Source organism: Pocillopora verrucosa, chromosome 12 (assembly GCF_036669915.1).
Source record: "Pocillopora verrucosa isolate sample1 chromosome 12, ASM3666991v2, whole genome shotgun sequence".
Taxonomy (NCBI): Eukaryota; Metazoa; Cnidaria; class Anthozoa; order Scleractinia; family Pocilloporidae; genus Pocillopora; species Pocillopora verrucosa.
The window spans coordinates 15,038,580-15,062,955 of NC_089323.1; the positions used below are offsets into that span (position 1 = coordinate 15,038,580).

A 24,376-nucleotide genomic window follows, 5' to 3' on the forward strand; every position below is an offset into this window, starting at 1 on the left:
GCCTCCGATGATTTCGGCTCCCGCGCCTCAACCACTAACGGGCACAAAAATCGCGCCATTTTCAGTATTAATGAATATACAATGAAAAATTTTGGAGACCTTACAGATGGACTGATTCAATAAGATTTTCACTCTAAAGGGGGGGAAAAGAATAGTAAAAAGTTTAAAAACCGCCAACTCTCTTAGCGATTTTTTACAAAGAACGCAATGATGGGGAGGGGGGGGGCTTGTTTGAGGGCTAATTTCTTCTTCTTGATTGTCATATGAACTCCTACGACCCGCGAGTATTTGAAAAAAGGAACGGACTTTAATGAGAATTGATCTATAGCTCCAGCTAAAGCTAGATACGCATGAAAATCTATAGGGTATTTTTTTTTAAGGAAAAGACTATTGAATTTTTTTTCCAGATTCTTAATAAGCGAGATACACATGTGACCTAAACATACATCATAAATGTTAACACGTTTATTGATCATGACTTTCTTTGTATTTGGTGGCTCCTAAAGGAGCCGTTTGTTTTGTATCAGGATGGTCTGTCTAACCGCCAAATCCGTACAGAGTGCGGCCTTGTCTCTTCAGAGCGTACACCACATCCATGGCTGTCACAGTCTTTCTCTTGGCGTGCTCCGTGTATGTCACGGCATCACGGATCACGTTCTCGAGAAAAACTTTGAGAACACCACGGGTCTCCTCGTAGATCAAGCCAGAGATTCGCTTGACACCGCCACGGCGAGCAAGACGACGGATGGCTGGCTTGGTGATACCTTGGATGTTATCACGAAGGATTTTTCGGTGACGCTTGGCGCCTCCTTTTCCGAGACCTTTACCTCCTTTACCGCGACCAGACATATTGATTATCACTCGTGTGTTTAAGTTATGGCAATTGAACGAACGTTATTAGGTTTTATACAGAAAGATAGGACCTCTCAGAAAACAGAATGGGAATAAGGGTTGCTATTGGTTGAGTCAAATATCTGAGCATAATTTTTCTGTTATATTAACACGTATTAACATAAATCACACGGTAATCCCGCACGCGTATGTTTCAATGGCAAACAAGTCTGCTCCATCCAAAAGTCACTTGTGAACTACGCTAAAAATTGGTTTTTCTCTCTAATTATGCTTTATGTTAAATTTAAAGCGAGGATAATACTTAGGTTATACCAAAACGACCTTCCATGTTACTTCGGATCAAAATAAGATTGCAGATCTGTGAAATTATTCACAGCTTTCGTACCTAACCAATCAAATCTCTTCATTTTGAGCCAATCACAAGTAAGCCCGCCAGGTATAAGTCAATTTCAATGTACAATTCCCCATCATCAGTTATTCTGAGTCGTTGAACAGGATGGCACGTACGAAACAAACTGCACGAAAATCAACCGGTGGAAAAGCTCCCCGAAAACAGCTCGCCACAAAGGCAGCTCGTAAGAGCGCTCCTGCCACCGGTGGAGTCAAGAAGCCTCATCGTTACAGACCTGGTACAGTCGCTCTTCGTGAGATCCGTCGTTACCAGAAATCCACCGAGCTCTTGATCCGCAAGCTGCCCTTCCAGCGCCTTGTGCGAGAAATCGCTCAAGATTTCAAGACAGATCTGCGTTTCCAAAGCTCTGCTGTGATGGCTCTTCAAGAAGCTAGCGAGGCTTACCTTGTTGGTCTGTTTGAAGACACCAACTTGTGCGCCATCCACGCCAAGCGTGTCACTATTATGCCCAAGGACATTCAGTTGGCCCGCCGAATCCGCGGAGAGAGAGCATAAGTGAACTTCACTTCGAATTACAAACGGCTCCTTTAGGAGCCACCACATGAATAAAAGCAATGACCAAACTATGAGTCCCTCAACAACCAACTTAACAGCCTTAAGCTGAAAATATGAAATGAGAAATTATACCATCTGAAATTGTCCTACTCTCTGAGTGGCAAGTCCTAACCGCACAGAAATCATAGTTGTCCAACCTAAAGCCGTTCATAGGAAAATATTTAATTTTTATCTCCAAGATAAGCTACACATTCTATTTTTTTACCATTTCTCATTTTCATGTATCTATCTCTGAGACAAGTAATTTTTTTGGCGCTAATATAATGTAAATCATCAGCGCTCCCTGGTAAGTTTCGTCGTCACTCTCATGGGCTTCTTTAAGTTCAAAAACATGACATATTTTTCATGAGTCATCAATTCACAATAAAAGACACTTTTACCTTATTTACCAAATTAAGCACACTTCCTATCGAGGTTGTGCATTAAGTGGCGAACGTTGTTTCTTCAATCCTGTTTGTATATTAAAACAGGTTTTGGTCGTTGTTGAAATTTAGATGCCGGTCTGTCTTAGAATTTGCTCATTTTTTACACAAAGGCTTAACTTATAACAAAGCTAAAATATTTTTTATTAGCGAGGACTTGAAGTTATTGAATGAGCTTGTTAACCATCAAAATGTCAAGCAAACTAGCACAGTTTGAACGACGCCATTTTGTAACAACCCTGTTTCCTCGGCGGTTCGTTTACGACGAATAACATCACCTTGCGCGCTCCATGAAATCATCACTAGTCTCTGTTGCGAAGGATCTACAGCACACGACATGTCCGAAGAAAAGTCCTCAGTTAAAAAGAAGCCAGCTGCGCCCAAAAAGCCAGCTGAGCATCCACCTTATTCTGAAATGATCAAAGCTGCTATCTTAGCGTTGAAAGAGCGAAACGGTTCTTCCCGACAAGCCATCGAGAAGTACATCAAGGCTAACTACAAGGTTGGTGAGGTTGGCTCGCACTTGAAGATGGCTTTGAAGAGGGGTGTTACTAGTGGCAAGCTTGTTCACACCAAGGGAGTTGGTGCTTCTGGTTCTTTCAAAGTGGCCAAGGAGGAAAAGAAGGAGAAGAAGCCGAAGAAGAAGCCAGCTGCAAAGAAGAAGCCTGCTGCCAAACCAAAGAAGCCCGCCGCCAAAAAGGCAGCGGCGAAGAAACCAGCGGCGAAGAAGGCAGCAAAGAAACCCGCCGCCAAAAAGCCAGCAGCGAAGAAACCCGCAGCTAAAAAACCAGCCGCAAAGAAATCTGCGGCCAAAAAACCAGCAGCGAAGAAGCCTGCAGCTAAAAAGCCCGCCAAGAAAGCTCCGAAGAAATCTCCGAAGAAATCTCCGAAGAAGGCGGCCAAGAAATAAGGAGGATATCAACTCCTCATTTAATCAAACGGCTCCTTTAGGAGCCACCACATTCAAGAAAAAGTTATGACCAACTGAGTTTTAAATCCCTCTTCGATAATCGAGTTTAACTTTTCGATAAATTTGGTGGTGGCTCTAACTAAAAGTTTTAGCCGATAAAGGTCGCTTTACCGTCAGATAAATTAAGTTTTATGAGGATATCGCTGCTATAGGGATGCATAAGTGCGTAGTAATGTTACGCATCGATATAGAATGGGTGCCTGAATCTGTCCTTGTTTATTTGTGACAATTTTCCTACAGACAGTCCATGACAGATACACTAGGTACATAGCGATGTTAACTTCGTCACGCATCGCGTTCCCTCAGGCAAAGCAGGGAGGTTTTTTTCACGAAACTGCCTCTTTTTTATCGCTCTGAGCGACTATCGATCTCTGGGGAATATCTCCAGGCTAAGCAAAGTCGTCAGTCTTTCCTTAAAGCTTTCAAAGTTTTCTGTTTTCTTGAAACTTCAACTTTGACGAGTATCACATGTAGCTTGCGGCATTTGTGCTCCGCTTTGAAGCATAAAAACAAGCGGGTTTGGGACTAATCACTAACGCTTTAAGCACACACAAGACCATTAGCTTCGCAGGCTAGCTCTCGATCTTTCATGTTTTGAAAGTTGAGGTGTACTGAGTGAGAATGAAAGAATGGGCTTAAGTGAATGCCTGACTCTACTACTCGATTGCTTTTCGGGCCGTCTGTGTCTCGCAGCTCATCCAATAACCACTAACATATATTTCCGTCAAAGAACCCGCCGCGTGGAGTGCGTTGGCCGCTAAGAAAAGCTTCAAAATCCGGAGATCTATTGTAGATCGATCACGATGCAGGTGATCGAGAACTTACTGGTGATAACTTATAGAAAAAAATTCTAGTTCTTCAAAGTTATAATTCTTATGTAACACTTTGTAAAGGAAATCATGAACAATACTCTTCGCTTCCCTACCCGTCCTATCAATGACTCATGTTTGCTGCGCTCTTTCATTTAATTTGTTACATTTTGTTTCGCCTGGTCAAGAAACAGTTTGCGCGGTCAGTTTAAAAACAGACCTTATACACAAGGAAAACTCTAACCAAATCCAAACCGTCATAGTTGATATTAAGAGAAACATTTTCATTTAAGCTCGTATTACGTTAATGACTGACTTTCATAACATTTGGTGGCTCCTAAAGGAGCCGTTTGTTTTGGCGGGAAACCCACAAAGTGAGTTTACTTGCTGCTGGTGTATTTGGTCACAGCTTTGGTTCCTTCACTGACGGCATGTTTTGCCAGTTCACCTGGCAGAAGCAGCCTGATAGCGGTCTGGATCTCGCGAGAGCTGATGGTCGACTTCTTGTTGTAGTGGGCAAGGCGGGAAGCTTCGGTGGCGATGCGCTCGAAGATGTCGTTAACAAACGAGTTCATGATGCCCATGGCTTTGCTGGAGATACCTGTGTCGGGGTGAACTTGCTTCAACACCTTGTAGATGTAGATAGCATAGCTTTCCCTTCTCTTTCCTCTCCTCTTCTTCTTTCCATCAGCAATGGCTTTAGCCTTTCCGGCTTTCTTCTCGCCTTTCTTTCCTGCAACTTTGGCTGGCATCTTGTTAAATCACAAAGATGAATAGATGTGCAGTGCAACGCGTCTTGTATTTATATCAGAATCGTGAGAGGATCTATTACCATACGGATCAAAATTCTCGATCAATGATTGGTTTATTACGATACTAACCCCGTGGGTCAGTTTGCTTGTTAGTCTATCATACTACTGAAGATTCATGTGATTGGTGACTTTCGATCTATCTTGCATATTTAACGAACTATAAGTAACCGAGGTTGCTGGTACAATAGCTATTCTGTTTGATAACAGTCAACGCATTACACGACAAACATGTCTGGTCGCGGTAAAGGAAAAGCAAAGGGCACTAAGTCTAAGAGCCGCTCATCTCGAGCAGGGCTTCAATTCCCAGTTGGTCGAATTCACCGTCTTCTCCGCAAAGGCAATTACGCTGAGCGAGTTGGCGCCGGTGCTCCAGTGTACTTGGCTGCTGTGCTCGAATATCTGAGTGCTGAGATCCTTGAGTTGGCGGGCAACGCTGCTCGTGACAACAAGAAGACAAGAATCATTCCCCGTCACCTTCAGCTTGCTGTCCGCAATGACGAGGAGTTGAACAAACTTCTTGCCGGTGTCACAATCGCACAGGGAGGTGTTCTTCCTAACATCCAAGCTGTACTTCTGCCCAAGAAGACCGAGAAGAAACCCAAGGCATAAATCAGCCTTAACCCATCAAAAACGGCTCCTTTAGGAGCCACCACATAATAAAAAAGTCTTGACTAGCTGGATACGATGAGGTGAATAAGAACTATGAAAACATCATCTCAGAACCCCTCCACCCCAGTTTCCAATTTTATGTTATGAAGTGATAAAGAATCTTTGGATGCGAATGTCGATCAACGACCAAATAAATTTATTAAGTTTCCGCACACCAAAATCGTAGAAATAACGACCTTCGATACGTTACTCGACGCAAAGGCGTTTAACTGTCGCTCCAAAACCGCAAAATCCGTACAGAGCTTACACGCACCAAGATCATAGAAACAACGCCGTAGAAACTTTTACTTGACGCAAATGTGCGTGAGTTGCGCGCCAAAATCGTTTATCGTTGAGGTAAGTACTAAAACATGGAACGACCTAAAACCACCTAAAACCACCTAAAACGACCTACAACCACCTCAAAAATTGCAAATTCTGTGGTGTATTCCTCTTTCTTAGAGTAACGCAGTGGGTAGCGCGAAAAAAAACAATTGCGCTTACATACGTGTAGACCTCGTTCTTTAGCGTGACCAAATGGTGTGCGCAAACACGCAGACCTTGTTTCTGAGCAGTTCGAAAAGAGCTGACATATTCAAATATATAATCTTCGTTCTGAATTTGAACCGACATATTCAAATGTATATTCTTCGTTCTTCATTAAACCCAACAGAAATTCAAATTGAAATAAAAAGTCATATTTTTATTCCTCCTTCTTCAAGCGTAATTCAAAATTAAATCACTGAGCATTTCGATTTCGCTGGCTAGCAAACCGACAAATATATATACTTTGGAGCACTAGTTTAACTGACCTCTCCTTTCATTTTTATTTGACTGCGGGAGCGCGAGACTGCGTGAGCACTAGTTTAACCGACCTTTCCTTTAATTTTTAATCAACTACGGGAGTGCGGGACTGCGTGAGCACTAGTTTAACTGGCCTCACCTTTAATTATTATTCGACTTCGGGAGCAACTGATTTTAGTAACGTTCACAGGTGGGCGGGTATTGTGAAGTTGAGTGCAATGTTCTTTTTCCAAGCTACTGCCCCATATCGTGACGCGCGAGGATGGTGTAATCATTTTGTTTAGCAAATATATGAGGGAGATGTAAGCGTTTGTAAGACACCTTGAAAAGGCATTCATGTATATTGATCATGACTTTCTTTGTATTTGGTGGCTCCTAAAGGAGCCGTTTGTATTGTGTCAGGACGGTCTGTCTAACCGCCAAATCCGTACAGAGTGCGGCCTTGTCTCTTCAGAGCGTACACCACATCCATGGCTGTCACAGTCTTTCTCTTGGCGTGCTCCGTGTATGTCACAGCATCACGAATCACGTTCTCAAGAAAAACTTTAAGAACACCACGGGTCTCCTCGTAGATGAGACCGGAGATTCGCTTGACACCGCCACGGCGAGCAAGACGACGGATGGCTGGCTTGGTGATTCCTTGGATGTTATCACGAAGGATCTTTCGGTGACGCTTGGCGCCACCTTTCCCGAGACCTTTACCTCCTTTACCGCGACCAGACATGCTGATTCCTACTCGTGTGTTTGAGTTATGGCAATTGAGCGAACGTTATTAGCTTTTATACGGAAACATAAGACCTCTCAGAAAACAGTATGGGAATAAGGGTTACTATTGGTTGAGTCAAATATCTAAGTATAATTTTACTTTAATATTAATGTTATATTAACATGTATTAACATAAATCACACGGTATTCCCGCGCGCATATGTTTCCGATGGAAACAACTCTCTTTCATCCACAAGTTACTAGCAACATTCGCTGAGAATTGGTTTTACTCTTTAGTTATGTTACCTATTAAATTTAACATGAGGATTACATTTAGCTTATGCCTAGACGACCTTCCTTGTTACTTCGGATCAAAATAACATCGCAGATCCGTGAAACTATTCGCAGCTTTCGTATCTAACCAATCAAATCGCTTCATTTTGAGCCAATCACAAGTAAGCCCGCCAGGTATAAATCATTTTCTATACTCAACTTCCTGCATTCACTAATTCAGAGTCGTTGAACAGGATGGCACGTACGAAACAAACTGCACGAAAATCAACTGGTGGAAAAGCTCCACGCAAACAGCTCGCCACAAAGGCAGCTCGTAAGAGCGCTCCTGCCACCGGAGGAGTCAAGAAGCCTCATCGTTACAGACCGGGTACAGTCGCTCTTCGTGAGATCCGTCGTTACCAGAAATCCACCGAGCTCTTGATCCGCAAGCTGCCCTTCCAGCGTCTTGTGCGAGAAATCGCTCAAGATTTCAAGACAGATCTGCGTTTCCAGAGCTCGGCTGTGATGGCTCTTCAAGAAGCTAGCGAGGCTTACCTTGTTGGTCTGTTTGAAGACACCAACTTGTGCGCCATCCACGCCAAGCGTGTCACCATTATGCCAAAGGACATTCAGTTGGCCCGCCGAATCCGCGGAGAACGAGCATAAGTGCACTTCGCTTCAAATAAAAAACGGCTCCTTTAGGAGCCACCACATGAATAAAAGCAATGACCAATTTTATGAGCCTTTAATAACCACAACGGTCTTTTCACTCCTCCGGAGTAAATATCATTAGCAACTCAAAATATATTAACACGTTTACTAAGAGCGCGTCTTTTGCGGCAAGTTCATTTATAGACATTTTCTGATTTAACACCTTGCACAGTATATGAAAACAACGGTTTATTTCACTCCCTATATAACCAAAGCGTACTAACTTTTTATCACTCCTCGTAACGTGTTTAAGTCTTCACTTCGCCCTTTGATTTTGGCGCTAGTATTATGCAAATCATCGGGGCTAACTGAAACGTTTCGCCATTTTTCCAATCGGTTTCTTAATTAAAAACTTAACTCAGATGTCTCATAAAATATAAGTTTACAATATAAACTGCATTTTCTTACTAGAGAAATTTAGCACAGGTCTTATCGAGGTCAACTATGAAATGGCGGACGCTGTTGTTTTGTTCTTCGTGTTCAAATTTCGAGACTGCCATGCCTTTGAATATGCAACGAAAAGCCCATTGCTCCAAATGCTATAAAAATTTAGGCTACGTTCCTAACGTAATTTTATGATTTATAAAAACTTGAAGTTAGTTAGACAATAAGCCCGTGCCTTCGTATTTCTTTGCGTCATAAACTCTCAATCGATCGACAATTGAATAAACTGTTTACATCTTGTCCATTACTGCTCTTACTTCTGAACTTCACATATCTCACGTATAAAAAACCTACTGCAGGTTAAGTAAGAATATTACATCGCCAACTGGTTTTGATGTTTTTTTCTTTGTGAATAATCCATTGTAATCATATTTTAAGAATACTCTCAAAGTTGACTCCGATCTTGCCCTATGATCGAGAGCGCGCGACCAATTCATGCAAAAACTGGTTTGGCTGATCCGTAACGAGGCAAATCCAAAAAAACTATGCACAGAAACTTGCTCAATCGCTGTTAATTTTTAAAAAGTTACCTACAAAAGTAAGACCTAGTTTCGAGTAATTTTCTTCAGTCGGGACATTTAACATTGTACCACTCGTCCAGGTGAGTCACATATCACAAATGGCGGATGTTGTAGTTTTGTTCTTCTTGTTTGAGTTTAGAGGCCGCTCTGCCTTCGAATATGCATCAAAATGTTCATTTTTTTTTAACAATTGCATGGTTTAGGACTTCGTCTTTCATATGACATTTAATTTACTAATGAAAGGTGACTCAAACAAAACTTCTTTCATCATTCATTCAAAGTTCTCGTTTAAATCTCCATGCTTTCTAGACTCTTGCCCGTGAAGTTACCTTCTTAATTTTAGTAAATCAAACTTTACTTCACACCTACATTTTTTGAGATAACTTAGCTATGCTCTATTTGACCAGAAAATATCTGATGTTATTGAATTAGCTCGTTGTGAACCAAAATGTCAAACAAACTAACACAGTTTGGACGCCGCCATTTTGCAACAACCCTGTTTCCTCGGTGGTCCGTACACGAACAATAACATTGCCTAGCGCGCTCTAAGCAATCATTGTTACTCCTAGTTCCGAAAGTTCTACAGCAAACAGTATGTCTGAGGCAAAGTCCCCCGCTAAAAAGAAGCCAGCTGCGCCCAAAAAGCCAGCTGAGCATCCACCTTATGCCGACATGATAAAAGCTGCTATCTTAGCGTTGAAAGAGCGAAGCGGCTCTTCCCGCCAAGCTATCGAGAAGTACATCAAGGCTAACTACAAGGTTGGTGAGGTCGGCTCGCACTTGAAGATGGCTTTGAAGAGGGGTGTTACTAGCGGCAAGCTTGTCCACACCAAGGGAGTTGGTGCTTCTGGTTCCTTCAGGGTGGCCAAGGTGGAAAAGAAGGAGAAGAAGCCGAAGAAGAAGCCAGCTGCAAAGAAGAAGCCTGCCGTCAAACCAAAGAAGCCCGCCGCCAAGAAGACGGTAAAGAAACCAGCGGCCAAGAAGGCTGCAAAGAAACCCGCCGCTAAGAAGCCAGCAGCGAAGAAACCCGCCGCCAAAAAGCCAGCAGTTAAGAAGCCTGCGGCCAAAAAACCCGCAGCGAAGAAGCCTGCAGCTAAAAAGCCCGCCAAGAAAGCAGCGAAGAAATCTCCGAAGAAGGCGGCCAAGAAATAAGGAAGATATCAACTCTTCATTCAATCAAACGGCTCCTTTAGGAGCCACCACATTAAAGAAAAAGCTATGACCAACTGAGTGTAACACCGTTACGATAATCAAGTTTTCTCGGTACTTCTGGTTGTGGACCTTGACATAGTTTTACCTACTAAAGGTCGCTTCATCATCGGTCGAAATTACGGGTGAAGAGGGAATATTAAGTGCGTAGTAAGGGTGATCGGCGTTAAAAAAAAACGGCGAATTTCGTAATTGCGTTCGTCTATACCTACGAGCATTTCTTGCGGCTACTGAATTTTTCGGTTGATTTATAACTGATATTACCGACCATAACAAAGCGGGTAAAGCAATGACTTAATGGCTACCACATTTGTGTCGGTATATAGGGAAATCCTAAGAGCCAGTAACGCAATGACTTAACGGGTACATTTACGTCGGTATAGAGGGAAACTCTAAGACAGCCAGTAACGCAATGACTTAACGGGTACATTTACGTCGGTATATAGGGAAATCTATTCTAAGATAGCCACTAATCAATGGAAAGACTTATGGTTATCTTTGCCTCGGTATTAAGGGGAAATAATAAGATAGCCACCAACGTAATGACTCAACGGCTACCTTTGTGTTTTAGACCTACAAAACAACGAGATTTGCGATTATCATAATTCCCCTGACACATTAGTTGTTGAATAGTTACCCTGCATCGGTCTATCGTTTACAATTTGCAGACGCATCATAACAAATACACCATGGACATAGCAAGGTGCACACTAAACCGCTGACAAACTTGGTCTGATCAAAGGCCCTCAATGAGGCAGCGTGACACCGCCTGCAATGCCAGTTATAGTTTTTTACAAAACTTGCGATTAAATGAGCCACAACAGGTTAAGGGATCGTTTAAAATAAGCATATCACTTCGATAATAAGGAGCAATACAACAAAGATAGTCAGTTTTAAACACACTTTCTTTCGAATGGTAAAGTCCACTTCCTTCCAACAAATGACTAATAAATACTTTTAGGGAAAACTGTACAACAACTTAAAAACGTCCAGACATTATGCAGCACTCTTCCTTTTTAGTGTCCCAGCACCAAGACCTTCTGGCGAAAGTCCTCATCCGTGGTAAAACGCATGTTACCAAGTCTTAATTGGACTTTTTCTTAGATCTGATTGGTCGAGAGAGTGGCGCGAATTTTCTTAACCAATCATGGAGCGTAGGAAAGAAAACCCACGACAAACCCTGATCACTCGGTCGAAAAATGCTCCATAACACAATACAAATAACTCGAAGTGCATCCAACATATTTACAACCGCCTTTTGATTATGGCTTTGAAGTATATTACTACACAGTTCTAGCGTCTTGAATGCGCAGCGGGAGTAGTATTTCCTAACAATGTTCGCAAACGAACAATTTCTTCTTGGTATCTGCAATATAAAGAGAGAAGGGTGAGAAGCCTAAATGAAGCAAGACGCAGAGCAAATATATAACTTCGTCCCCGCTTCAATCCTGTCCCCCGCTTCCCTCCCGTTCCCCCCCCCCCCCACCCCCACACACAAACACACACAGACAGGAGGGTGATGTCTTTGCTTCATCAGTACAGTCAGTTTGTTTCATCAGCACCTTCTAATGAAAGGAGGGAAAAAGATTCTTAGGCCAATAATCAAGGCAAGGTTATTCTCAATAGATAATCAGTAGTACCTTTTAAGATTTGTATCTATGTAGTGCTGAAGGCGCGCAAGTTGTTCTTCCGCCATAATACAACGTGTCATCAGTGAAGCGCGCTCACTTTCCAGGTCTTGCTAAAGGGTAAAAAAACCAACGATGTAAAGTATATTTAATACGCTTCAAGATTAACCCGAAAGATTTCAGCAGTTAGGCCATAATATTTGTCGCCCTTTTTTCAGTCCACCCAGAAACCATGAAATAATTGTTTGGTAAGATAGTAAAACATCAAAAATAAACAACAAAGGAACGAAGATGGGTAAGGATAAAAAAGATTGACCGGGATTGACAAGCTAGTTGTTCGAAATCAGCAGAAGTCATCGTTATTTCGCTACCTGGGTATTCAGTGTGAATTCGCGGAGTTGCTTTCGGAGGTAGCCCCAACCCATCTCCACTGTTGCCTGACCTGCTGGTAACAACCTAGCAGAGAAAATACTCCTTTAAGAAACCTAATAATGTACATGAAAAAATTGCGCGCTTCTGATTGGCTAAAACCGAGTGTATTCTCATGTAACACAAGAGCAAAGTTGTAACACGAGTGCAAAGTTACAAATAGCACGCACACGCTATCAAAATTTACTGTGATGTTTTTTCATGTACTTTACTAACAAATAATAACATGATTTCTCTTGCAGTTTGGCGTTAAGAAGCACTCGTAAATTTTCAAAGACTACAAATTGCACTTGCCCTGCGGGCTCAAACAATTTTGTTCTCTTTGAAAAATTTTCTCGTGCTTTTTAACACCAAATTTCACCCAAAACATGTTATTACCTATACTTTATTGGATTAGACTTATCAGAAATCCTGGAAGGAGCACATTAAACTCACAGTTGATCCGGTTGCTGGTCATCCGCTGTAAAACGCGAGGTGTTGGAGGCCAACTGGAACAAAGTGAAGAATATAAAAATTCGTAATAAAATGCTTAATTGTTACAAGCCTGATTTCAGCGCTACCTGAACAGTGTACGCTTCATGCTTGTAACTGAACGGAGCAATTGGACATTACGCGTCTTGCTTGTAATTCAACAGTGTACTTGGACAGTACGCGTCATGTGCAAGCGTACTTCTTGTGGCGCAATTCGCCGAGTTAACTTTTATTATTCTATGAAGACGTATAGACCGATGAATAGTTTGTTTCTCTAATTGTGTAATAGCTTTGATTAATTGTTAACACGACTTCGTGTAGTCCTATACTCGTAATTAGCAAAATTTTGTTAATCACTCGCATTACTAAAGGCCGAACTGGACTTCACCCGGTCCTATGACCATTACCAACTGTAATGGCCTTTTTCTGTCACAGTCGATAGGGTTTACACCGACAGCTTCAATTATTGCCTTACGAATATACGAAGAATTGGTAAAAAATTCATAATGTGAGCCATTCAGATATTTGAAAAAAAAGGACAAAAAAAATTCTATGTCAATGGTACCTTTTGTCTTAGTTCATCATTACTTCGTTTTAATTCTTTGAGATCCGCCGTCAGTTTTGCAATTTCACGACTCTGTTAAAAAAAAAAAAAAAAACAAATTACGGAGTTATTGACGGGGAAGAATAGGCCTGCTCTCAGTTGTTTTACAAAAACATTGCTGAAAACAAGAAACTAACCTGGGCAGTCTGCAGTTCAGTCTCTGAAGGCAAGTACAAACTAGCTTGGTTAGTCTGTGGCACTGACTTTGCTTCTTTACTTTCAATGTCGTACCGTAACATCCTAAAATAATAACAAAAAATATGTCAATCATGAACGAAGATTATTGGAAAGGGGGGAATCTTACCTCGTTTTTTTGTTTAGGGGGGAGGAGAGGGAGGAGCATTTGTGCGCACCTGTAAGCTGAAGAAAGATTATCGTGCTTTTGTACCAAGTCTCTTATGGTAGCTTTCAATTCTCGCAGTCTGCTCTCCAAGGCTTCTTCCTTTTTCTCGTGTGATTCTCTGATTTGTCTGACCATCATATCAATGTACCCCTGAAATGACTCCACTGAAATCTGCCTCTCGTTAACCTTTCCACAGAACTCCTGTGGGTAACGAAAAGGAATGTTATAATCGAGATGTTGTTTGAGCCCATAGGCTGTTCATCGGCATGTTTCTGACCCTTAATCCTCCGGGTTATAAAATAATTAGCAAATAATGATGTGTCCTGTTGTCTAAGAATCGACCAGGAATGATGCCACTTTCCCTGCAAAAAAGAGTCTACGAGAGGTTTATTGAAGATTTGAAGTTGAAACGGGTGCGGCGGTTACCACTCTCGTTCACTCTCGTCAACCATCGTCAATATTCGTTCTCTCTCGGCAATTTTCGTCAATTCTTACTCTCGCGATATGACTCTCATTATGTTGGTTTGGAGAAATTGGTATCGGATCATTTAGTAATCCCATAATTGATATTTTTCTTTATTCTCGTCACTTTTCTGCGTGATATTGTATAGATACGGATATAGTGGAACCTAATAATGGGGCTTCCTGAAGACCACTTAAAATGTCCTCCGTGTAAATGTTCCATCAATAAAGGTAATTGATACAAATTTCGTGTCCTTTGGATGACGGGGTCCCCTAAATGCAACGAGAATTTAAAAAGCTCTAATAAATATTTCTCACCGCAATATCATGAATATACTGCTGAAGTCTGTTGGTATATTCCGCACTGAGCTCTTTAAGGCGCAGGTCCAGGTTGTTACTTTCTTCTTGTAAACGGTGCCTCTCCCCGTTGGCAGAGATCAATTCCTTTATAATGCAACAGAATTATATAACATAAGTTACATTACTGAAATGAAAATAAAAATGAAAGGCCCTGTTTTTGAGTCCTAATGAGGGTGATCGCGTTGTGCTCAATAGAAACGGCACAGTGCCTCTCTTCCGCCAGAATTGGAGAACATTCCTCCATTTCGGAAACCGAGAACTTAATGTAAAAACAATTGAACCGCTCGAAGCGCGGGAAAGCGCGGGAAAACGCGGGTGACCAAGTCGCGATCGGTTTAAGTTTTGAATCTGATTGGTTAAGAAAGTGGCAGACGTCACGGACCATTCACAGAGCAAAATAAAGCAAAACTAACGTGATCTGGTATCACACTGGTTCTGCTTTACTTCGCTTTGTAACTCGCTTTGTAACTCGTTGCTCCTCGGGTCACCGGACTATATTATTCAGAAGCTCCAGCGCGTTCAAAACTGCGCCGCACGCCTTGTAGCTGGGCAACCTAGGGCTGCGCACATTCGTCCCGTCCTTAAGGAGCTACACTGGTTACCTGTGGAGCAGCGAATTACCTTTAAAGTATTACTGTTAACTTTTAAAGCTCTCAATAATCTGGCGCCTCCGTATTTAAGTCAACTTATAGTCCCATATAACCCTACAAGAAATCTTAGGTCTGCTGGCAAACATTTATTAGAAGTACCGAATGTGCGCCTGAAGAGCTATGGGGACAGGGCCTTTTCGGTCGCTGCCCCAAAGCGATGGAATGATATTCCCTTAGACATTAAATTAAGTGGATTAGTTGATGTTTTTAAATCTAGATTGAAAACTTATCTTTTCAGACTCGCTTTCATTTGACTTTTTGTTTTAGTGTTATTGTTAGTTAGTTATTTTCTTTTTTTTTTTTATTGTAAAGCGATAGAGAGCTTTTATATATACCGCTATACAAATAAAGTTATTATTATTATTATTATTTGTAAACTGAGTTGCTCAAAGAACGATATGGAAAAGCCACTAGGGCTTTTAAGAGTAGAATCTTATCCACGGATGGAAACCATCTCGTAGCCTTTGCTGGTTCTTATAAGAAAGAATGGATTTCTTTAAAGTTTTCCATCAATAGTCGTGCTGCGACAATGAAGGCAATAGACTGAACAGAAAGAGTATGAGGCGTTCCTAATTTGTCAGAATCAAAGTTTGCCTTTCTTGAAGATAGATGTCCCCTAAATCATTTTCCCAGAGGTAAGCTATCACAAACTATTACTCAAGCAACAAAAACATTACTTACAGAAGACTGAAGGGCTAATTTCCGCTGAATCACCCGAAGAGATTCCTTAGAGTCTTTCAGCTCTTGGGTCAATTTGGATCTAAGGAAACAAATCTTTATGATTAAATTTTACACAGAGTAGATCCCTATCACTGAGACCACCCTCAACCCTTTATATCCTGACATCTGTATGCATATTCTCCATAATTTTTTCTATGCGTTTTCTATGGTACTAGTAAGGAGAATTTGTTCAACAGTCAAGAGTTTCTTAAGGTTGTGATCATTTCCTTTATTCTCATGACCTTAATGTGCGAGTCAGGGGCGACATTGTAAGGAGAAATTAGAGACTAGTCTCTCTTGGGGGTTGAAAGTCAAGGTCTATGAAAAACTATTAGTGGGAGACCAAATACAAGAACAGGAAAAGCTGTATACATTCTATCTTCCAACTTGGTCAGTTCTCTTTGATGCTGAGTCCTGAGAACCTCCACCCGTCCTTCTCGTTGTTGGCTGTTTTGAAATAACTGTAATAACAAAAAATGAAACTGTTAGCAAACAACATAGGATGTCTAACAGCCCTTCAACTGCCTGCAATATCGGAAAGGTAATTCTCCCACTTGATGCCAACATATTTCCCTTCTAGTTTGTCCTGTGAATTTGATTTTAAATCCAAAAATTACTCCCTGGTTAATAAATTTTTCCTCTCTCAGTAACTATCAGTTTGCTCTTTAAATAGCAGGAAAATTAAAGTAACGTTCACTTCTGGGTGTAGGGACAGCAATCCAATAGAATTTCTTAGCTAAAACGTTTTGGCAGAAACACTTTTGGATAGATGAATAATACACACATTATCTCAGTGTGCAAGAGGTTAAATCCTTTGGACCTTTGGATCAAATATATATTACCTGTTTTTCAAGTTCGAGCTTCTCGGACTGCAAGGAAAGCACACTTTTGGACAAATCATCCTGTATTGAACAGATAGTCAGAGAATCAAGCCATATTAACTACTGCACACATCGTTACATGATCAATTTGAAAATCAAACATGAAGCAGCAAAGTTTGAATTGAAACCTGCTTTAGGGAAAGAACAATAAAAGGTCATGCTACCTTCTCACGGAGAGAGCTCCTTGAAAACTTGCTGGCCAACCTCCTAAGTTGGTCATAATACTCCTAGAAGCAAAGAAAACATCTGATATTATTATCATGTTATTTCATTTCATGCTCCTTTTGAACTGAATATAGAGGTCAGATTCTTTGAATTTAGACGTTCTTTACTTCAAAACTATGACCCTAAAAAGGACTGCAGTTGGTAACAGTGGCATTGGTCTTGACAACCTGAGTGGGAGTCACAACTCTTAACTATGATGATTACCAACACTCATGGCCAAGAACTTCCCTCATAGGTTCAATTTACATAAACTTACAATTCTTTTAACCATTTCAGCTGATCAGCCTAAAGTTGGTGCTTATACAGGAAAATTGTGCCATCTGAATTATACCAGCAACAACTTTAACAACTGCACCAGTAGCATACAGATCAGGCCAGTGTAGCATGTAGACCTTGTGTACAAAAGTGGCTTAGTTCAACTATCAGTTCTCTGTGGCTGAGTTGCTAGTAGAGCACAAAAACTTGAAATTGCATGGGGAGCAAGTACTCAGTATTCTCTTAGTGAAAATTATAGTTGCCATTAATGAAAGAGATTTGTACCCCTCACAATCCCTGTGCCTTACCAACCACTCCAACTCTTAATCAAACATGGCTGACCAGATAAACAATTGTGAGCATGTAAAACTAATGCAACCCAATAAGATCCCTGCTATTGAATGGATGATTACACAAAATATTCATTTTCAATGGGAGAACATGGATGCTCCTGGTTTTAAATAACATATTATTGTAATAGTCAGGTTAATCTTTAGACAACACGAAAGTAAAATAAAGTGTTTGTTAAATGCCCTCAACCTTCATTGTTTCAAGCTCCACAGCTTCTTTATCACTCTGTAGTTTTTCCTTTGTGTTGAGCAGCGTCACAAGTTCCAAACCCAACTCTTCGTTTTTGGCCACCTTATAAAAATATAAAAAGATTATTTAGCATAAAATTGAAATTATGTAGTAGCTTTGTGTTAGTATAATACATGGAATCTAAAAATAAAAAAGATAAGGTTAAAGACCTGACTGGGTCATTGTATAATGTTCTCAGAAGGGACATTTTCCTTTCAAAGTGCCTCTCTCAACCAAGGAGTAATAGGGTACAAGTTAAGGAAACTTTCACTGAAATCCTGGGGCAGGGGTAAGATTCTGATGGACTGGGACCTGTCCTCCTGTGTTACTTCTTAACCCTTCATGCCACTGAAACCATGCAGGATATCATTTTCAGGAGCTCAGATAATTATTTTGTGTGCTTTTGTCTTTTAATAGCAGTCCCTTTCTGCATAACTCTTGATCAATCACTCAACTCCATCTTTCAACCATCTAAGAATCAGGCTCTTCAGGCCTGACCAGGTCCGTTGTGCAAGCAAGCTAAATTTCCTCACAGCAGCTCATACCAAGTCTTTGCATGACATCAAGTTTTTGCTTGACACCAATTTTTTGGTATACCAATCTCGTTCAATTGTGGGAATGATTAATTATAAAGCTGGAAGATGAAATAATGTGGGATCATTTAATTTATACTCTAAAATGCTAGGGGATGATTTACAACATCTCCATCATCTCATTTTGGCCTGATAATATGTTTGAGTTGGAGTGGTTGGTGGGATACAGGGATTCTGTGAGGAGTACAAATTTCTTTCATTGAAGGCTACTATAATTTTTACTGAGAGAATGCTGAGCACTTGCTCTCCAAGTTTGTATGCTCCACTACCAACTCAGCCACAGAGAACTGGTTGGTGCACTATAATTAACAACAATTATCCCACCTCCTTTTGATAGTCTGCAGTCAACTGAACATGACTGGTCTTTAAAGCAATGTACTCATTTGCCAGCTCTTTATGTTCTGTTTCCATGACAGCAAGATCTTCTTTACTTGCTGTCAAGTCAGCTTGAGCCTTATCCAAAAACATCTGAAGTTCCATGACATTATTTTCAAGAGCAAGCACCTGAAATGAAGGGGAAAAATCAGTGATTTTCTCACATCCTGTTCAGTAATTGACACTGTATCTCAGAGGCTTATGTAAAAATTTTAGAATAGAATCCATGCTAAACTGAAAATAATTTTACGGTTACATAAAGAAAACCTAAGTCATGTGAGATGACTCACTCCTCAGCCACACAGTTCAATTTTCAAGGTTTTCTGCCCTTTGGCTACCAACTGAGGCAAGAGAACTTGTTGGTGCTCTTATAAATCCACATGACAGATACTAAGTTTGTAATGATAGAGGATCTGTAAGGGTCATATGACTCATGAATACAAATTACACAATCTGTAAGGATCATACAAAGTGAAAACTCAGGTTGACGAGTAGTTACGACATTGGACATGGATGCAATTACACAGACCTGACCTGGATGCTATTGTTGTAAAGTTTTTGCGGGTGTGATTCAGATGACATAATTCATGTGTAAGCAATATTGTAAGCTGATCAGCTTTGATGGTTAAAAGAATTGCATTATGTAAATTGGACCTAAGAAACCCAAGGAAATTCTTAAACACATTTCACCAACAAAACAAAGTACAAGTTAGAACAAAATTGCTTCTTGAGGTTATTTATTGAAGAGTACTGCACAGTCTCTACCTACCTTATTGTTGAAGTCAAAATTGACAGCCTCTGCATCTTCCTGGATTCTGTTGTTTTCCAACTGAATGTCAACCAATGTCTTGGAAATCTAATGAGTATCAAAAATATAAAGTTTTCATGACAAATTAAAGTCCCTCAACCACAGTTTTAAAAAAATGTTTTTCAAAGATATATCCCCTCCCCTGATCTAGTTATCTAAGCACTTTTTCAAGACAAAATATTTAAAAGATATAGAAACAAAAATAGCACAACTGGCATTCTAACATGCTTTCTGATCAACTAAATTGTATCTCTCCATTTTCTTTCAAAAAAAACTTGGTACTTAAAAATTATCTAGGATACTATAACAGAAGTTTCAAAAACTTTTTTCAAACTTTAAGGTAGTTGCCAATGGTGGATTAGACAGCTGTACAGACAATGAATGACTTATATCAATCAGATCCCTTCAATCTTGAAAATTGTTTAAAAGCTGGCCAGTGGCCCACTATAAAAAAAATAAAATTTGACTGAAACCCCTGATACAAGAAGAAACCAAGAAAAAAAAGAACAAGAAACAAACCTGTAATTTTTCTTCTTCACTGGAGATCAACTTTGAAGAGAGCTGTGTCTTTGAATTCATCAGTTCACTGTATCTTGTCTGTATCTCGTCAAGCCTTGTGTATAACTGCTCATTTTTCTCCTGCAACTTAAACTATAGCCACAAAAAAATACAATAATAACCAGTTAGGGGTGAGACTCAACTACTGTAACATAAAGTCTGACATTATGGTTTTTAGTCGCATCTGCACTGAACCCTTAAATTCCAAAGGTTCAATATATTTGTACCGGTAATTGTTCCCTACAGCTGATAAGATTGTCTTTTCTCACTGTGTATAATGGATAATGTACTGATATAGTAAGGAGAAATTAATAAGTTTTTGTCACTTCCTTAATCAGAAGGATTGTCGTTAAGGGCTAACATTCCCATTATTAAAATCATTAAGGGATTTTCCTCTTGTCTGATTAGTCCTTGTGATCACTTTAGTTTATGTTTTTCAACACTCAAGCAAAAGTGCTCAGCTATCTTGCAAGTTCAACTTACATTTTCCTGTGTGAGCTGTGTCATTTGATCTTTCAGTTCCTGTGCCCTGCCTGGAGTTTCTCCTGTACCTAAGCTCCTACCACCACCTGACATTTGGATGTCATCTTGAAGTTTCATAATTAGGGTTCGATACTGACATAAGAGTTCCTGTGTAAAGACAAAAGACAACCTATCAATCACAATGTCAGCTAACACACTCTTCTAAATAACTCAGAGAGTCAAGACCATTTCCCACTTAGTCTCATTTACACATAGAAGATTCTTGAAAAAGTCTCTGAAAATTGTGTGGTTTGGTGGTCATGTGAAGGTACATGAAATGTTGAAAAGGAATGTTCTGGGTGATGATCACTAATGTTTTCCACAAGCTCAGCAGAGGTCAGCATTTTTGTGAAACGGTGACTCAGCCACTTGGATGATCTACTCACTGTGACTGCTTCGAACAGTCCCATTTGATTTTGCACCTGTCGACTTGCACATCCTAGCTTCACTTCTCACCACTTCAAATCAAAAACTTAAATTTTCACATATACACACACACCTTTGCCATAAAGTCATTGATAACAGGATAATTTTGTACTTGAGCAAGCTGCCCAGCAGTTCTGAGTACAGTTGAAAGACTGGAACTATCAGAAGGGTGCAGTGTCACCAATGCTTTTGTTTTGCAGTTTCCACCAAGTGCATCTTTTAGCAACAGGGTCATTTTAGACTCTCTGAAAAGTCAAAAAATGAGCACCACAACAGTTTAAGTTAATGAAGTACACATTTTTAAACTTGTTATCACCATGAACATAGCATTAGCTCAGATATAACTCAGCTAGTCTCTTTTTTTTTTTTCATTTCTTAGCTAGCATCACAACCAATCATTTTTTTTCTCCTGAATAAAGAAAAAAGTGTTCGGAGAAAAAAATCTCACCTATCCCCCAGTCCCTCTCCCAAGCATTTGTCAGGTTTCACTGTCAGTTTACCAAAACCCATTCATATTCCTCCGTGGAGAGACATGGAGTGAGATGCACAGTTATCCATCTTACCTAACCCCAACCCCCCATACCAACAGTTTCTTTGATTTTCCTAACATTTCACCAGTACAAATTTGTACTCCCAGGTGGAGAGAGAGAGAGAAGCACTTTATTTTATTAAAGAATACCACATGATGACCCAAACAGGTCAGACAGAGACTTGCTGATCCAGAGAACCACACACCTGGAAATCACTCAGCCAGGTGTTTCTCTCAGGTACAAAAGTCAAACACTCACCCATAATTGATGACTCTTGTAGACTTTGGAGCTGCAGCTAACTGAGCTACAAGATTCCCAAATGCAAGTAGAGACCTATTTAAAGTAGGACCTTCCCTCATGCGCAGCTGTGTAGGGTCTTCAGCTAGTTTTTCTGCTCCAGGTAATTTCACCACAAGAAAACGAGATGTAAACAGATCCTGACCATCTTTTGGAACCTTTATGAGCAAAGAAAAGCTGATTCAGGAAGAATAAAAGCATGTAACTTCTCTCTACAATAAGACTGTTAAATCATGAGATTAAAGGAAATGATAACCAACCTAGGAAGCTTTTATTGTTAAACAAATTCTCTCTATCAATATGAAAGGAAATGTGTACAAAGGAATATAGAGAATATAGATACTGATGTCAGGGTGTACAGGGTTAAATGTGACAAATATACAATGAGCAAACCCATTGCTGCCATATCTCCCACATAGAGGAGCCAGTTTTACTTAGATTTGCTATCTAAGTGTGTTTTCAAGTCCTTGAACCCTTTAACTCCCAAGATCTCATTAGTAATTCTCCTTACTGTTTGCCAAACGATTCTCATTATATTATAGTGTGGAGAATATGGTATCAGATCAATTAGTAATCCTATAATTGATTTTTTTTAAAATTCTCATCACTTGTCTGCATGACATTGTATAGATATAGTAAGGAGAAATTCTATCTTAATCACTCATGGGAGTTAAAGAGAACTTGTGGATTTAAAAGGAAAATATTTCAGGGTAAAAAGTTGTTGTTTAATAGGTGAATACTCAAGTATGGTCATAACTTTTTCACACACTCACCATTGACATGTCAAGTGAGAAGAAAACTGTGGTTCTTGTTTCAAAATCTGTTTGTCCCATGGCTCTGTTTGACCACCCCTGACGAAATACATTGGTACACTCTGCTGCATCAACAACCCTCTTGTAAGTCGCATTCTGCACATGCACTCCATTGCGTCCATCTTCCACAACATCAATATACTTGTCTGATTATAAATTAAATATGATTAAGAAGTTGGTATGATACAGTATGCCTCTATAACATCTGATTACAGAGCTATTGAGTCTCAAACCTTGAGTACGAGACTCATGTTAACTATTAATGAATTAAATCTTATACACTCATCCAGAAACTATTATTTCTCACACATTTAAATTTCTTACTTAAACTGTTGACTTTGAGAAAGACAACTCTTGAATTATAATATATAGATTTAGCCTAGCCTACAAGCAGAGCTTGCATTTTTTTTCCCACATGTCTCAAGGGCACAACACCTTGCCCCAGCCAGGACTAGAACCTGAGTCATCCAACTCGGAGCCCAGTGCACTGACCACTGGACAAAGCCGTGGTGTTGGCGTGCCCATGGTAGAGTTGACCATCAAAATCAAAGACTGCTGTCCAAAATCCCACTCTTTGCCAGTAAATAGACTTGAGAGCTCTGCACTGTACTGTGCTGTATTGAATAAGGATGGACCCATATCAATACCAAATATTCAATACCGGTAATACCAAGGTCTGATCAGACAATAATGCTATTAATGTAAAGTATCAAAACTTTTGATATTGCATGCGACCTGCCCATGCTTTGTCTCACACAGGTGACCATTTGCTGGTAAGAAGCCAAAAAGATTTTGGGCTTGAGTTTGGGCAATGAGCACCTCAGTGTACCAGTCTGAGTGGCTTGCAAGTGTTGCAAGAGTGAACTCATTGATGACCGTGAGTTTCAACTTAAGTACAATTGGTTTAAGTTTTTGACTGTCTTATTGATGCTTCTGGGGAGTATTCACAAAACATAACTTAACAGTACAAGATAACCCTATATCAAGTTAATCAAATCATGTGACTTATCATATAACTTTATGACGTCACAGTATCGATATCAGTAGCGATATGGAAGAAAATCGTCAGCATCACTCTCGGTAACTCGTATCTACTCGGAAAAACCATTTCGGCCCATCCTTAGTAGTAAATCATGCAGACCTACCTTCATGTGGTAGTAGCAGCAGATCTCTTACTTTTTCGTTAAAGACCTCGTAAAACTGTACAAACACAACTCCGTCATTCGGATCATTTCTCTGTACTCTTTGTTCCCTTCGAGCTGACCTTTCACCTTTTACTCGAGTAAAAACAGAATTTATTATCAGGGGAATCAACCCAGCCTTGGAATTCTTCTCCCCTGCAAGAGAGAACGATTTTCCAGATCCTGATTCTCCAAAAACCAAGAAACAAACATTGTAACCAGCGATGAAGAGTTCTATCAGTGGCAGCAAGGAGTCTTTGAAAATATCATAGGTCACTGATTCCGATTTGTAAACAGATCCAAATATGTGACCAGTTCCATCACTTGCTTGCACGCGGGTACCCGAAAGATTTAGAGAATAATGCTCTCCCCGTATGGGTGGTCGAATACGAGCTAAAACCTCCACATTCATTTAGAAATTTGTGAAAGTATTGTACGTTTGCAAAGACGATTATTGACCGCCATTTTTAAAGATAACAACTGTAGCAGCCTGGCCTGTTGAAAATCGCGAGGCCACCA

The 24,376-nt window shown here is 40.2% G+C and overlaps 7 protein-coding genes across 7 annotated transcripts; 4 read left to right on the forward strand and 3 right to left on the reverse strand.

Moving 5' to 3' along the window:
* Positions 1–485: 485 nt before the first annotated feature.
* On the reverse strand, positions 486–7,014 carry LOC131778566 (uncharacterized). The gene is made up of 3 exons (XM_059094992.2): positions 6,702–7,014; positions 5,391–5,405; positions 486–860 (listed from the first exon to the last, which is right to left on the reverse strand). The coding sequence occupies exons 1-3, from the start codon at positions 7,006–7,008 to the stop codon at positions 538–540; spliced, it is 645 nt and encodes a 214-aa protein (XP_058950975.1). The 5' UTR covers positions 7,009–7,014; the 3' UTR covers positions 486–537.
* On the forward strand, positions 1,348–1,990 carry LOC131778556 (histone H3). The gene has a single exon (XM_059094982.2). The coding sequence runs from the start codon at positions 1,349–1,351 to the stop codon at positions 1,757–1,759; it is 411 nt and encodes a 136-aa protein (XP_058950965.1). The 5' UTR covers position 1,348; the 3' UTR covers positions 1,760–1,990.
* LOC131785559 (histone H1-delta-like) lies at positions 2,579–3,151 on the forward strand. Its single transcript, XM_059102472.2, has one exon. The coding sequence runs from the start codon at positions 2,579–2,581 to the stop codon at positions 3,149–3,151; it is 573 nt and encodes a 190-aa protein (XP_058958455.2).
* Positions 4,189–4,783, reverse strand: LOC131778548 (histone H2B, gonadal-like). Its single transcript, XM_059094974.2, has one exon. The coding sequence runs from the start codon at positions 4,770–4,772 to the stop codon at positions 4,401–4,403; it is 372 nt and encodes a 123-aa protein (XP_058950957.1). The 5' UTR covers positions 4,773–4,783; the 3' UTR covers positions 4,189–4,400.
* A 504-nt stretch (positions 7,015–7,518) lies between the features above and the next one.
* LOC131778445 (histone H3) lies at positions 7,519–7,941 on the forward strand. Its single transcript, XM_066158945.1, has one exon. The coding sequence runs from the start codon at positions 7,519–7,521 to the stop codon at positions 7,927–7,929; it is 411 nt and encodes a 136-aa protein (XP_066015042.1). The 3' UTR covers positions 7,930–7,941.
* A 1,568-nt stretch (positions 7,942–9,509) lies between these two features.
* LOC131785562 (histone H1-delta-like) lies at positions 9,510–10,194 on the forward strand. The gene has a single exon (XM_059102473.2). It carries the CDS (start codon positions 9,534–9,536, stop codon positions 10,089–10,091), a length of 558 nt encoding a protein of 185 aa, XP_058958456.2. The 5' UTR covers positions 9,510–9,533; the 3' UTR covers positions 10,092–10,194.
* Positions 10,195–10,983: 789 nt separating this feature from the next.
* LOC131778664 (coiled-coil domain-containing protein 78) lies at positions 10,984–24,354 on the reverse strand. The gene is made up of 21 exons (XM_059095074.2): positions 23,822–24,354; positions 22,638–22,822; positions 21,826–22,022; positions 21,111–21,282; positions 20,573–20,719; positions 20,051–20,182; positions 19,493–19,579; positions 18,673–18,852; positions 17,717–17,818; positions 16,861–16,923; positions 16,658–16,717; positions 16,188–16,276; positions 15,777–15,855; positions 14,404–14,529; positions 13,634–13,824; positions 13,418–13,520; positions 13,242–13,313; positions 12,641–12,693; positions 12,148–12,232; positions 11,789–11,889; positions 10,984–11,514 (listed from the first exon to the last, which is right to left on the reverse strand). Exons 1-21 carry the CDS (start codon positions 24,267–24,269, stop codon positions 11,442–11,444), a joined length of 2,745 nt encoding a protein of 914 aa, XP_058951057.2. The 5' UTR covers positions 24,270–24,354; the 3' UTR covers positions 10,984–11,441.
* Between the last annotated feature and the right edge of the window lie 22 nt (positions 24,355–24,376).